Raw genomic sequence first — 16185 nt, forward strand, 5'->3', positions numbered from 1 at the left:
TAAAAGGTTTCTGAGTTGGTCATCTAGCGTATCTTTATTTGCAATACCCTTAAAATATATTAGCTTTAAACTTTCTAAATTGCTTAACTTGAATTTATTTCCTTTCCATTATAAGACCGATAAGTCCATAAAATGGAGAGATTTATATAACTAGAACAATTTCCATTTTTCTGGGAGAGCAACAACAGAGTGCAGGCAGAATAGTTTGAAAGGCACTTTTGCTTTAACTTTTTATCCCATTTCCTCATGGTGCTGACAGAGATCAAATATCAAATGCTCCAGGTCAGAGATTAGTTATGGGGATTCTTTAGTTGAAAGTGCATTCATTCTTTTGAGACCAATAAATATGTTAGTAATTAGTGTTGTCTAGCTGCATATTCCCCTCCTCTTAGCAAAATCAACTATCAAAACATTGTTGGCTTATATATGACTCTATTATCTAAATAATAGACTGTATATTTGGTATATTTTGCAAAAAAAAAAAGATAAATAGGAATAACTGTAAAGCACATAAAATATTTAAAAAACTCATAGAGCCAAAAAAATTTTCAAGTATCCTGCCAATATTCATTACAGGTTCCTTAAAATACAATGCATAAATCAAAACTATTCCACAGCCTTCTCCCATATTATACTCTGTTGCTTTTTTATCTCCTTCTTACAGGTGGGACAGCTATATTTGGCAAGGGATTGACAAATAGCAGGGAAAGCTTATTAGGAAAGGGAGAATGTGAAAGAAATTTGCCACATGGAATTTACAACCTACAACTGGGATCTGAGGACAGAAATCATCATTCATGTACTTGGCTTGTTCTAGGCAAATGTAGGGTTTTGATGGGGTGAGAATTTGCCCTTGATACCTCTTATACTCTTGCTGTCTGCCCACTTTCCTTTTACTGACGATGTTCTCCTTGCAGTGCTGTAGACATACGGTTACATATTTCATTATCCTCTGCTTAAAATTCATCAGTCTTGGTTCTACAGATGTTTTCTCTGGTTGGTCATAATGCATACTCTTAGATTTTAATGTGGTAAGCAATCTGTGCTAAAAATTGCTTGGCTTAATTCTAGATTAAAACTGAACAGAATAGCCAACCAACCAGTCTTTACTAACTTGAAAGTAAAAGTAAGCAGAAAGGGGGAAATATATTAGTGACAGTTGGCAAGTGGCCAATTCCCCAATTCATCTATAGGCACAAAACTGACTCTGGACATGTGAATTCAGGAAATGGCTTGGAAAGCTCAGTATTGGGAAATGTGGATTCTCACTCACTGGAACGAAAATACTGGTCATTTGGGGGGGCAGGTAATGGGCTTAAATTTCCTTTTTTACCTATAGTTTATTATTTAACTTCAATATGTACAAAAGGGAATATTGAGTGTTATTATGGATAAGACAGACCCAAATTTAAATCCCAGTTTTGACACTTACTGGGAGATTTGACGCACCTACATTCCATGTGCCTCTCTTTCCTCAAACACAGAAGGGAGACAATGCTCACATCATGAAATTGTTGTGATGAAGATTATAGCAAGCAGTTCATGAAAACAGACTAGTGTAAAATATAGACCCTGTAGATTTTAATTGGAAATTGAATAACATATGTTCTGGAAACAAACAATACATTTGACAAGAGTATAACAGGTATATATTAACATAGGAAATATTGGGGACACCATTTCTTGAGTGTGGACATTTTTCAGTTATAAATAGGAAGACTTTTTGATTCATATTGTAAAGTGTTTAGTGCAGAAACATATATCATTTACAAAGAACAGCTTGAAATCTCAATAGATTCACTCATTAGGAATCATCAAGGTAAAAGATGATTAATAACATCACATCAAAATGAAATGTTTATTTACTATGAGTTATATTGTCAGACATAATTTCAGAAAAGTAAGAGATTATTTATCTACCCCAGGATGAAAGGATATCATGTTAGACTTCATAAATGAATAGTGATTCTACTTTCCACTCCATCCATCCATCCATCCATCCATCCATCCATCCATCCATCATCCATCCATTCGCCCATCTGTATATATGCATTTATATGTTTATATGTCATATCAGAATTGTAAACATCTACAAATAAATATCAACCAAATCTCAAATTACAATTTAGGAGACCTTAACCTCTAATCACCTGTATATACTTAATCTTATTCTTTGAAATTTTGGAGAATCATATATATTACCACACAAGTAAGCCTATATAATTTGAGTTAGAATCACTAATGACAACAGTACAATCTAAAGTATGACCTCAAAGTTGAAGTGAGCAGATTGCATATAGTTGTGGCTCCCAAAAAATTGCCGTGTAGAAGTGTGTGACTAACAGTATTGTTGACTTTACACCCGGAAGTTTTTGCCTACTATACAAACCATAATAAACCTTAGTATCTTCTGGAAAGTGAAACTTTGAATCACTTAAGAATACAAACAACAAAATTAGCTATTATCAGACTTTGGTTTATTGTAAAATTTAGCAAAAAATTTTTTTGTAATCCCTGACCCCTTGCTCTGAAAACAAAAGCAAAAACATAATTATTGCTTATTCTTTTTCCCCCTACTTTATTTGTGCCACTGTAAAAGAAGGGAGAAAAATCATTGTAATAAATAAAAGTAGAGATGTAAGAGAGAAAGATAAATCAGTCCAGATGAGAAATATTAGGAGCAACAGAATTGCCATCAAGCAGTTTCAAAATAAGCTTCTTTTAAAAAGGTTGTCATATAAAAAAAAAAAATCACACCAAAAATATAGCAGCGGAGAAGGACAAATACAAGTTAATTGCACAACAATCCCATGCAAAAAACTGGGTCATTAGCCAAAGCAGTAGTATTCAGAATCCAATTTGGGGTGCTTGTGCAGGGCTTGTGAATCCTCTATTATGGAATTGTCACTGAATTGGTCCAAGTCTGATGGGGTCTGATGGCCTGGGACGTCATCTGCCAAGGTGTCCAGAAAGCTCCCCACGGAGATGCCATCCAGCCCATCGCTGCCATCATGTAAGCTGTTGTAGCTGCCACGTAAGGAGGTGCTCTGACTCTCCAATAAACTGCACAGGCTGCCACTGAGACTGCTGCCTCGGCTGGTAATGGTGGCTTTCTCTTCAATCATCCACTTGATGGACTCAATGCTCTCATTGATAACAAGCAACTGGCGCATGAGCCTGACGTCTGTGGCTCTGAGGTTAACCTGTGCGGAAGGCGGAGAGAGCAAAGACATGACAGTTATTCTACATTTTTGAAAGACTCAAAATTCATTTGGGTTCTGTCTTCTGCAGGCCCTAACTTTGAATGCAAAGAGTAAAATATAAATTCACTTGATCTCAGGATCTTTTGAAAACTGCTGGCCAATGGCAAAAGTCATAATCAAATGACTCATTTCCTGCCCAATGCATCAGGCTTCAAAGGAGACCGTAAAACTCCCACTGCATCCCTGACCCTAACTCAGAGGCCTGGAAATACCATATTGAATGTCAAGTTCTCTGCTAAGAAGTGCATTCTCTCTCTGGCCAGATTAATAGTTTATCCGTATTTATTGGGAATATGTACGTAGATGCTATGAGGTGGGGAAAAGAGAAATGTGTAGTAATTAAGGAATTATCATCATCACCACCATTGTAGCAGCTCCTAGTTTTGAGTGACGATGTACCAGACATCATTATGCAAATTCCAGCCTTCATTACACAGTGGCAACCTTGAACCATGGGTATTATTTTTATCCCCATTATACAGGTGAAGACAGTGAAATCTACAGAAAAGAGTCTGGAAGTGGTCTGCACTCTCTATGACTATATGGAAATACATCTAGTTCTAAATAATGCTGTTATTTTTAAGAACCAAATTGCTTTAAAATTCCTTGAATGCAAAAGGGTGCCATCACACTAGTCTGTTCCAGTTTTCAAGATGAAGCGTTCAGATGCCTTCTGTGGATCTGATTATTTGCCTCAGATATGTCAGGGGAAGCCCCAATTGAATTTGGTATATAAAACTCTGAGAAAGTTCCAGAATTCCCTTAGATGCCTTCTAAGTGTGTAGTCCTTCTGATAGTTCTAAATTACTTCAAAGAAATCTGTCCTCACAGCACAAAGCAGAATTTCTCTGTAGGTCCTACAGTTAAGTGGTTGTGGTGGTTCTGTGGAAGGTGGAGAGAGGTAGGCTGTAAGAACTCTCATGATGGCTCATGTTCTTGTTGTAAGTGAAGAGATGTGGCTCCTAAAAAGATTCTAGCACCTGGACTGGGAGTCAGGGATACATTTGGCCATCAGAGGTCACATTCATTATGGTTTGAAATGGATTTCCATTTTTTTTTTTTAAGTTGGGGTCTTTAACCCAAAAGGCAGGGCCTTGCTAATTGTTTCTTTAAGATCCAAGGTTAATTCAGATTTGTGGGTTTCTAGAATTATTAAAGGCATTCAGTCATGAGTGACTCAAGCCTTAAGGGAGAAAGCAGTCTATTGTCTTCAAATGTATGCATTCATATTATAAAAATATTTCCTGGTTAGGAGTTAATCCATAACCAAAGGTGAACTTTGGGTTGAGTGAATGTGATGAACAAACATTAGGAGAAGATGGAATTTCTACCAATGACTTCAGAGATGTAAGATTACAGATCACGTATGTATACATATTAAAAAAGCATAAGGTACGATTTTAAAACTCTTAATTTTGCTAGGCTATCACATAAAGTGACTTGAGTCACTTCCTTACCTTCTCTGAGAAAAGAACCAAAAACAAAACTGTATACAAGGTAATTGTGAAAATCATTTGTCTCTGAGGTGCCCATGTACAGAAAAATGTTAACTTATTAAACTTGGAGACGTTTTTCTGTTACACAGTGTCTCCGTGACACTGTTGTATCAATGACCTCACATGCAGTGATGTTGCACTGAGAAAGGAGGCTTTCTGGCAGTCTTTAGGTTCAAATTTACCCCCACACCCCATGAGCCATCAACATACTGTTCAGGTTACAAGTAATACAACAAATATTTATAAATCAACAATTTGTCTAGGTCCACTGAGGAGCCTAGAAAATCAATATGAGCCAAAGTCTTCCAAAATTCTTCTGTGAGGCATCTGTAGCTGATAAAACATGCTGTGCCCATTGTCGGCATGGTGCAATAGAAATGGGATCATTTCCCATCAGCCCCAAATGAACCACAGCTGCATTTGTTCACAACCCCACCCTGTCGCATGAAAACGTTCTGGTCCATGCCCAGCTGTGGTGTGTTTGCTCACTAAGTCTCCTCACTTGAAATGCTTCCTCTCTTTCTCTTCAAATCCTCCCCATTCCTGAAGTCGTCTTCTTCCATCAAGCACTACTTGCTGATTCCAGCCTTCTCTTGCGATTTTTTCATATCTTAAGGCCTAACCTAAGCATCGGTTGGTTTTGTTTTTGTTTTTTTTTAGAAACTGGCATAATTTTAGATCTGTGAAAGTTCAGCTCTTAAGGCAGCAATAATGCACATTCCCAATAACGGTGTCACTCTGGGGTTAAAACATACTCAGGACAAGTTTTTTCCAGCAATTTTCATCTGAAAATTGGCTGCATCAAACACAAATTTTTTCAATCTTATTGAGCAATGCAAATCAGAGGAATAGACTATGAAGTAACAAAAGCTTCCTTTGACCATGAAATGATTTATTTAGAAAAAATCTTTTTCTTCTGAAGGCAAACATTCACAGGCCATTGAACCACTGCTGGGGGAAAAAAATGACGAAAGCGAGTCAGTTAGAACACGTTGATCTGGCTGATAATGATTACAGACTTGACTTCTCTGTCCTCCTGGGGAGAGAGTAAACAGCGGCCCACTGTGGGAGCGCGGGGCCAGCCCGTTCACACGGCTGCCTGTCCATTACCTGGCGCTCCAGGCTGCCTCACACCACTCTCTCCTGGAACTAAGGTGTGGTTATGCTGCTGCCAACGAACCTTGAAAGTCTGAGCAATCCACCACAGAAGAAAATCACAATGTTGCTTCTGTCTCTGGGAGCTGCCCCACCTTTCCTCACTGTTATTCATGTCAGTGTTTATGAAGTAGGGCCATCTATTAAGGAGACAGTCGCCTACCCTGTTGGTAGGAAACTGGTTCTTTCACCTGAGGTCTTATAAGGTCCTGTGACTTTAAAGATATAGACAGTTGGGAGGCCCTTGTCGTGGTCTGAGTTTAAGTTTCCCTTCTTGGAGAACCCCTGCCTGATCGATCATGGTATCCAGTCTCCATGCCTAATTTAATACTACATTTGGTTTTTTGTTCCCTTCACAGTATAATCTAATCTAATCATCCTGCTTATTGTTCATCTGTGTATTTCTTGTGTTCTGCAGGGGATTTGGTCCATTCTGTTCAGCACTCTGTGCCCAAGACATGCAAGAGTGCTTGGCACATAGTAGATGCTCGATTTGTATTTCTTCAAGGGTTGAACAATTGTTTCAGATTGCACCATTGTCAAGAGCACCCCTCCCTTGGGTTTTGCTGTGGGTCAGCGATATGTGACTGGAGAGGAAGGAGAGAGGCGGCTCTGGAAAGAGCATTTCAGCAAGAAAGCATTGCCAGCATGCAACCCCATTCTGATTCATTCACAGGATTCAAACACAATATTCCTAGCTTGAATGTACAGATCATCGAGATAGTATCTCTGAAAGGAAATGGGCTTCAAGGTGTGAATCATACTCCAAACATTGTTCTGTTTGTTCCTAGGTGATAATTGGTCCTGGTCCTAGCACAGGCACAGGGTTCTGTAAACACTTGATGAAATGAGTTAAACAAAGGGAACAAACAAACAGGACATTTACAAAAAAGAAAAGGGAAGGAAGGAAAGAAAAGAAGGGAAGGAAGGAAGGAAGGAAGGAAGGAAGGAAGGAAGGAAGGAAGGTAGGAAGGAAGGAAGGTAGGAAGGAAGGAAAAAAGAAAGGAAGAAAGAGGAAGAAAGAAAGGAAGAAAGAGAGAAAGAAAAGGAAGGGAGGAAGGAAGAAAACGTTTGCATCGATTGATCCAAAGAGATGTGAATGCCCTTCCCTCTTTTCCCCCACCACTCCCATCCCCCACTCTGGTCCTTGCAGTATTGCAGTGTGGTTCACCTTCATATTTAACTGAGGTCTCTCATGCTTTAGGATTGTAACACAACAGGTGTCCAGACTGGGTGAATGATGAAATTTCCAATCATTTTTGGACAAGTAGTGAACTGGGTCTGTGGCAGAACTTGAAACGAGGGATCCTGAAAGAGCAGTATTCTTAATAATAAATTTTCCCAGATCTGTATTTTCTTCCTGGCTATCATTTTAATGCTGAAAGAAGACAAACATTATAAATTAGCATAATGGAATCCAAGAAGGAGAGAAGGTGGTCAAATTTTCAATTCATCAGGGAGTTGCTGAACAAGTCAACTTTTTTCGTGGTGCTCTCCGAAGAACATGGTACAGGGCTCTAGCCTGCCACTGTCACTGTCTACCTGTGTGACCTTTGGGCAAAGTGGCTTGGCACACGGGATCTCAGCCTCTTTATCCTTGAAAATAAATGATGAGGTTTTCTTCTCAGCTCCAGTGAGCCACAGGTCTCAGTGGAGGTGGTAAAACTGTGAACAAAGGCTCATTTCTACCAGTATTGAAGATTTAATTCAACTAAGGAACCACCTATCACTTGCCTGCTTTTCATATCGAGGACTTCCTTAAGATGTTATTTGATACAAAGAATCTACCCATCAGATTGGCTCAGGATTTCCCTCCATTTTGACATAGTCTCGATTCTTTTGATGACTAAATTGTCTCTGCTTCGAGAAAATCCTGTGGGCTATGCAGGAGACAGACCAATCAACTTTGCCACACAACAGCTCCAGCCAAAGCTTCAGCTAGTAAAAACTCATGGCCAAAGCCAGCAGCTGGAGTTCTTTGTGAATTTTAATCTCCTTATCAGAAATTGTGTGGTAATGATAATTTTTAATTTTGGCTCTTGCTCTTTGAGTTTAAATAAAAATTTTATTTGTGCTCTGCTCCAGGATAAACATACATATCATCTTTCATATGCCTATTTATTAACTGAAACGTGTACGTGAGCTCTGAAATGTATTTTCCAAATAGGGCAGTGTTCACTCTCTCTTGGCATACGGGAGCCATGTACTCCTGTCTCTCATAAACCTCTCCTTCACTATTTTTATCCTTTTGTTTAAGAGAACTGACTAGTCAGATAAAAGCAGCCCATCTCCTAGGCATTATGTACTTCTTACGTAAAATCCAGAATATCCATGACCTAAATCTCAAATGTCCAGCAAACTGTAATATGAATTAGAAGGGAAAAAGACTACTTTATAAATTCATAATCATGTACATGAAGAAAGGAAAACAGATTAGATTTGCCTTTTATTTTTTTACTTATTTTTTTAAAGATTTATTTATTTATTTGACAGAGAGAGAGCATGAGCAAGGGGGAGCAGCAGGCAGAGGGAGAAGCAGGCTCCCTGCTGAGCAAGGAGCCCAGTGCGGGACTCAATCCCAGGATCCTAGGATCATGACCTAAGCGGAAGGCAGACGCTTAACCAACTGAGCCCCCCAGGTGTCCCTAGATTTGTCTTTTCATGTGAGGCTCTAATCGTCATGTCTAATTCAGAGGAACAAATTTTTCAGATTTATAATAGATGGAAGGCCTTTTTTTCTAGCCATATTTATTTCCAAACTTACAAAAAATTAACAGCATCTTTATATGCCTTATTAAAAGGCTGCTATAACAATGCTTGGAATATTGTTTTTCTAGCAGTTCATCCCAGTTTATTTGTGTATTCCCTTGGCATAACCTAATCGTGTCCAAATCGGCTCCCTCTCTAAATTCACCACATCCTCAGTCTGATGATCACAGATTTTCTGCCTACCCATCCTTAAAATTTCGAGCAGTTTTATTAAGAACTGTATTTATAAAGCACTTCTCTAACTATATTCTCAGAGGATCCATAAGACTATTATTGTCTCTTTGCAGTCTGAGAAGACATCGTTCAACACATCCCCCCCTGCTCTTGGTTTCAAGTGCTTCAGGAGAAAAGCCCACGTACCCTTCACAAGTGCTGTTCTGCCCGAGCTTGTCTCTGCTGCTTTCTCAGGCGGTTCAAAATTTACAACAAAATTTCTTTCTAATTGGGCAAAAGAGGATTCCATTTTTCTATCGGTCAGCTTTGTCTTTCTACATTTGTGTTGTTTATATGTGGAACTGAACAATAACTGAAATAGTTCTCTCTTTTCCCAAAACCTTATAGATAGAAGAGTAATTTCCCCCAGGACCAAGCAAGCTCCATACATAAAAACACTGTCATCAGCATAGCTAACCGATGTTTTGATAAATTAGAAAGCTGCATCTGGTTTATTGGAAAGCAGCACAGGCAGCTCCCCTGAATCTTGGCCATGAATTCCTGCCACCAGGCCTGCTCCTGAGTTCTGCACAGTTTCTGCTGCTGAATCCTCTGATCCCCGAAGTAAGACCAGGGAGCTTTTCAATCCCATCCCATCCGGTGCTAGTCCAGTCAGTACTCAGAGGCTGGTGATGTCCATTTCTTGTCCACACTCTAATATAGTGAAAATTGTTTCCCTGAGTACTCTCGATATGTATATGCAAAGGGTCATTGGCTAATGAAAGATACTATAAATGACCTCAGTAGAAATTCATTTGGGAAGACTGAACAAAAACATGGACTTCAGACATTTGTAGCAAAGCAGCTCATGTGAATAGAACAAAGACCCGACAAGAAGTGTTTCCACTAAGTTATAATGAATATTCCTTCTGCATGTACATTTTTTCCAATTTAGAGATTAAAGTGGGATTTTTACGTGGAAGATGAGGATATGATGATGGGCTCCTCTGTGGTATGCAGTGGCTGTGCTTACGCTGGGGAGGAAGGAGGATGCGGCATGGCGTTTTGATGAATGTTTAACAACTGGTTCCCTGGGAAAACCACACACACACACACACACACACACACACACACACACACACATAGTAGGAATCATGCTGATAGAACAGACATGCAGCATACACTTTACAAATAACACTAAAATATGTTGGGGCGCCTGGGTGGCTCAGTCATTAAGTGTCTGCCTTCGGCTCAGGGCGTGATCCTGGCGTTCTGGGATCGAGCCCCACATCGGGCTCCTCCGCTGGGAGCCTGCTTCTTCCTCTCCCACTCTCCCTGCTTGTGTTCCCTCTCTCGCTGTCTCTCTCTCTGTCAAATAAATAAATAAAATCTTTTTTAAAAAAAGTATGTTACTTTTTATTATAAATTTTATATAACATTGATTCTCAGAGAATGCTTTTTGTTCATCTTTGCTGAATTCTTTTTTTTTTTTAATAGATTTATTTATTTGAGAGAGAGAGAGAGAGAGAGAGAGAGCACGTGTGCGCACAGGGGGAAGGGGCAGAGGGAGAGAGAGAATCTCCCTCAACTCGGGGACTTAATCCCACCACCCTGAGATCACGACCTGAGCCAAAATGGAGAGTCAGACTCTTAACCGACTGAGTCACCCAGGGGCCCCATGACACACTTTTAAATTTAATCTGCAATATTAACATTTTCTCCATCAATATCTTAAGACAGTCAACAAAATAAAAATCAAGCTCTGATGTACAGTGTCTTCTAATTTCTGTGCTGTAAATACTGCTGTAATTACTGTGGGTAATTTCAAGCGGCCAGTGTGATGCCATTAAACCTGAGGTTGAGAAGAAATGCTTAGGAGCACAGCGTGATGTAATGTTGTCACCCGAAAGATACGGTAAGTGTTTTAAATAACCTCAAAAAAAATATTAATAGTAAACTAGAGTAAAATAATTAAAAAGTGATGAGTTTTGAACATTTATAACCTTCGTTTTTTTACATAGCTTCTTCATTTGTAGGTTTCTATGCACAATTTAAGGTTTTCTTGAGATGTGATTGACATATAACATTGTGTTAGTTTTAGGTATCCAACATGATGGTCGATATGTACATATTGTAAAGTAACTACCGTAATAAGTTTAGTGCTCATTCATCACCTTGCTGGGTTACAGGGGTTTTTTTCTTGTGATGAGAACTTTTTTTTTTTTTTTTTAAGATTTTACTGTTAAACCCAACATGGGGCTCGAACTCACAACCCTGAGATCAAGAGTCACCTGCTCTACTGACTGGGCCAGCCAGGCACCCCGTGATGAGAACTTTTAAGATCTATTCTCTCGGCAAATACACACTACAGCATTGTTGTTAACTTTAGTCACCATGCTGTATGTGACATCCCCAGAACGTATTTATCTTGTAAATGGAAGTTTGTATCTTTTGGCCAGTTTCACCCGTTGCACCTATTCCCCACCCTCCACCTCTGGCAACCACAAAATTGCTCTCCATATCTGTGATTTCAGGTTTTTGTAGATTCCATATACCAGTGAGCTCATACATTATTTGTCTTTCTCTGTTTCACTTAGTATAATGCCCTCAAGGTTCATCCATGTTGTCGCAAATGGCAGAATTTCCTTCTTTTTATGGCTGAATAATATTCCATTGTGTATATATACAATGCATCTTCTTTATCCATTCATCCAGCGATGGACACTTAGATTGTTTCCATGCCTTGGCTATTGTTAATAATGCTGCAGTGAACATAAGTAGTGCAGATATCTTTTAGACTTAGTGATTTTTTTTTCCTTCAGATATATACCCAGAAGTGAGAGTGCTGGATCGTATGGTAGTTTTATTTTTAATTTTTTAAGGAACCTTCATATTGTTTTCCAGAGTGGCTGCACCAGTTTGCATTCCCATCAGGAGTGCACAAGGGTTCCCTTTTCTCTACATCCTTGCCAACACTTATTTATTTTCTTTTTGATAATAGCCATCCTACCAGGTGTGAGGTGATATCTCGTTATGGTTTTGATTTGCATTTCTCTGATGATTAGTGATATTGAGCATCTTTTCATGTACTTCTGGACCATCTGTATATTTTCTTTGGAAAAATGGCTATTCCTCTGCCCATTTTAAAAATCAGATTGTTTTTTGTTACTGAATTGAAGGTAAAGGAAGAGTAAGGGCTTTACCTAACCTACTGCATTTTATAATAAGTAAATAAGAGAGTCACAGTCCCTGTGCCCCGTTTCTTCCTCAGGCTCCCGACTCTCTTTCCAATCTGTCTACGACACAGTAGTATTGCAGTAAACCTCACTTTTTCCCTCTTCCTGGGGAGGGGAGAACTGAGTTGTGAGGAAAACTGATCTTTGCACTCCTTGGGAAGTAGCAAGAGCGGGTAAGGAACTTTAAGTGAGGAAGCAGCCCCTGTGGCAGAAGAAAGCATGGGCCTTGCTCTTGAGCACAGTGCTTCTCAACCTTCACACGCATACAGATCACGTCTGAGTCTTGTTAAAATTCAGATTCTGTTCACTCGTTCCATGATCCTGCATTTTGAACAGGTCCCCCGCAGATGCCAGGGGAACCTGGCAGCCTCTCCGATACCTCCCAGGACCCCCCTCCTGGTGTCTACATCCCTGTGTAGTTTCTGGCCCTTGAGTGTGCACTGGTTTCTATTCACTTGTTCTAAGGAACGGAATAGAGCAAACACAATGGGCTATCTCTTCTGAGAAAAGGTTACAAAAAGGCTGTGGTTTCTATCTTGGGGGTACTCTCCCGCTCGCTCTGAGGAGAGCCACCTGCTAGGCTGTGAACTGTCCTATAGTAAGATCGATGTGATAAGGAACTGATATCACTGGACAGAAGCTAGCAAGGCCGAGGCCTGTCACCTGCTACTAGCTATACGAGTGGGGTTGGAAGCAGATCATCGCTGAATTGAGCCTTGAGATGATCGCATCCCCAGCAACATTTGGTTGCAGACTTGTGAGGAAAGCCTGAACCAGAGACACTCAGTTAATCCGTGCCCAGGCTTCTGACGCACAGAAGCTGTGACATAAAACATGTCTGTTGTTTACATTGCTAAGTTTCGGGGTATTTGTTATTCAGCACGAACAACTGATACACCAGTGCTGTTGGTATATGGACACTTTGAGTGCCAAGGGCCTACAGATCTTTCTACTTGTGGATGATTTTGGGTGATGCATGCCAGACCACGGTGTCCATGGAATGCTACTCTACTGACTCATTGTTTTATAGTTTGAAAAAAAGTAAAAAAGCAGAGTAGTTAAATATTTATTGATGGAGACAGAAAATGTTCAAGGAAGTTAAGGTCTTCAAGAGAGGGCCATCTGCATCTCCCACAGGACAATCTTTTTTCCCAAAAGAAAAGGTGGTTTATTACTTTGAAGGAGAAACATTTCATACTTCTGGTATCTGACACATGATGCTTTCAATGGAGGTCCCTTATAAATATATTCCCTATATCTTGAGGGTCATAAAAAGTAGGGTATACAAAGATAATCAACTAAACTTAGATAATAGCATTCAGATATAATTGTAAGAGTTTAGAATACAGTAAGAGATTAACGAAGCTGACATCTCTGAATTTTCAGTACTGAGGAATCTACCAAATTGTAATCTTACTTTTCATAATTCTCCATTTAAACTGAAGAATTTCCATAAATTTGGTCTCCCCAAGGGAAAGCAGGGAAGAGATTACGGTAGGGATTATAGTCACATTTATTCAGTGACTCCTATGAGCCAGATTTTTTTTCCCCCCAAAAGTTAACCTTTTTTCTTTAGAAAGGGTCTTCTGGGGGCATCTGGGTGGCTCAGTCGGTTAAGCATCTGCCTTTGGCTCAGGTCATGATCTCAGGGTCCTGAGATTGAGTCCTGTGTTGGGATCCCTGCTCAGTGGGGAGCCTGCTTCTCCCTTTCCTCCCCCCCCCCCCACTCGTGCTCTTTTTCTCTCTCTCAAAGAAATAAAATCTTTAAAAAAAAAAAAAGGGTCTTCTGTAGAAAGGTCCTCTTGCATAGGAAACATAAGTGAGGCACTGGCATTTTGCTGCAATCATTCAGTTTTACCTAATGTTGGTAATTTGGTAATGTTTGAAATGTTTCACTTCATGATGCTGAAGATCATTTTGTTTTGTATATGATGCCTAAACAATGACTATTTTCATTTGTGAAACTTTGGGTGGGGCTTTCCAGATGACACCAGTTAGAGCAGTGATCTCACATCCTGAAGAGTGGCCAGTGAGAAACACCTGTCACATTTCAACATTTGCTGATAATACATTGACTGTCTTATCTAGTGATTTATTTTGTCTCATTTGGTTCATTAGTTTTAAGAATTAGACACATCTGCCATTTATTGAATGCTTTCTATATGCCATGGCCTTACACCTTAATTTGTCTAATAAATTTAATGTCATTGTTATAACAAACACGTGATGAGGCTGGTTATTATTCTCATTATGGTTCCAGTCTGACCTGTAAAGTGCTTAGAAATGATCACTCCTATTTTCACAATGAGGAAAAAGCTGAACAAACTGAAAATCAACAACTCTTCTTAGATTCTTCAGACAACTGAGGTTATGGGGCAAACTGCTGTCCCTGGGAGATATACAGGTAGATACAGCGACTCCTGGCTTACTAAGATTGTTAAGTCCAGAATCAGAAGGCTCCCAGTGGAGCTGATATCAGTAGAAACACTTTCATCCCTAACTGATGAACTGCTGGAGGTTCAGTGTAGACTAGACTGAGAGTTAAAAACTCCAAGAGGCCCAGTTTCAGGGGGTCCCCTACGTGTTCATGAGTATCACCTCCGGGAGCCCCATCAGGTTCTCACTGTTCCCTATGCTTCTGACAGGGAGAAGGGACAAGGTACCATTCTGAAATATGCCCAGAGCTTTCTGTTCCCCTTAACAAGGCCTGTCCTCAAGGCAAACTATTTTGCCAGAGCCTAATATACTGGGGTTTAACCAGAGCCTAACCAACATGGGAGAAGGGAAACACCCAAATCAAGCTCATTAATTCTGGGACATAATCATGGACTACAGAAAGCTTCTTCTTCCCCACAACTTACCTCCATGTCATAGGCCTCCTGGGTACTAACAGGGGATTTCGGCTAAAAGTATCACAGGCCTCAGACTCTAGGAGTTTCTAGGAAAACCCAAAGATAACAGAATAGACAAAAACAAAAACACTAGAGGAAACTTTAGTGTCTGACACCTACGGCCACAGCAAACAATAAACAGTCTAACTCCTAGTCAAATAACTATAACACCTCACACTAAAGGCCTCCTATACCAGTTCCTTTACCTTATATCCAGCTTTCAACAAAGAATTACAAGGCATGCTAAAAAGCAAAACCAAAATCTGAAGAGACAAAGAGAGTGTCAGAACCAGACTCAGATATGATACAGGTTTTGGAGCTATTAGACTGGGAATTTAAAATAACTATGATTAATATGTTAAGGGGTCTACTGGAAAAAGTGGACATCATGCAAGAACAGGAGGTTAATGTAAGCAGAGAAATGAAAACTTGAAGAATCAAAGGGAAATGCTGTAAATCAAAGACACTGCAATGTAAGGAAAGAATGCCTTTGATCAATTTGTCAATAGACTGGACATAGCTAAGGAAAGAGTCGGTAAAGTTGAAGATAGATAAAAACAGTTTGAATGGCTCTTCAAAGATATGCTGAATCATAGCCAAAGCATTATTTAATTATCTATGGGGATATACCTTGTGTGACCTGCCATTTACTACTACTTTGGCCCAGACTCGTAAAGTTATTAGCTGACTTGCAGATTTGTGTCTAGAAGACATGAAAATGACTTCTCTCCGGTTGAAAAAAAATTCAAAGCTTATGGTTTTATTGTCCTACTGGACATGAAACAATTTGTCTCTAACTTAAAATGATTTCATATGCCTTTTCTGAGAAAATTGATGAACTATTCCCACAAGTCTTTTGAGCCAGTATTATCATCTTGCTGGTTCTCATTAAATGAGCTAAGTAAATCCTCAGCATGGGCTCCCTGTATGTTTGTAGGAGAGTCATGTTTAAAATTCCTTGAAAAATTATACTTCAATAGATTTGAAGGCCAAGTGGCTTACCTGCTAGAACTAGTTAAATGAAGTTGCCCAGTTGCTTCTAGGCTTCTGGAGTCAGTCACAAATGGCAAAAGAACTTTACCTTTTCTGACTGTGTTTTCCTCTGATTTGGTACTTCCCGTTCTGGTTTGTTTGCCTTGTTGTTGCTGTTGTTTCAGATTCTTAGTCAATACTTACGTGTTTTGTTTAACTCATTGTTGAAGTCATGTCCATTTCCACAACT

At 39.5% G+C, this 16185-nt stretch overlaps 1 protein-coding gene across 1 annotated transcript in view; it reads right to left on the reverse strand.

The window, feature by feature from the left end:
• Positions 1–1554: 1554 nt before the first annotated feature.
• LURAP1L (leucine rich adaptor protein 1 like) overlaps positions 1555–16185 on the reverse strand; it is a 48151-nt gene continuing 33520 nt past the window's right edge. Inside the window, exon 2 of the mRNA XM_045780483.2 lies at positions 1555–3203. Within this exon, the coding sequence (XP_045636439.1) occupies positions 2829–3203 (375 nt within the window). The 3' untranslated portion in view covers positions 1555–2828. The remainder of the gene's footprint in view (positions 3204–16185) is intronic.

This window comes from Ursus americanus, chromosome 18 (assembly GCF_024610735.1).
Source record: "Ursus americanus isolate L20-20 chromosome 18, mUrsAme1.1.p, whole genome shotgun sequence".
Classification (NCBI taxonomy): Eukaryota; Metazoa; Chordata; class Mammalia; order Carnivora; family Ursidae; genus Ursus; species Ursus americanus.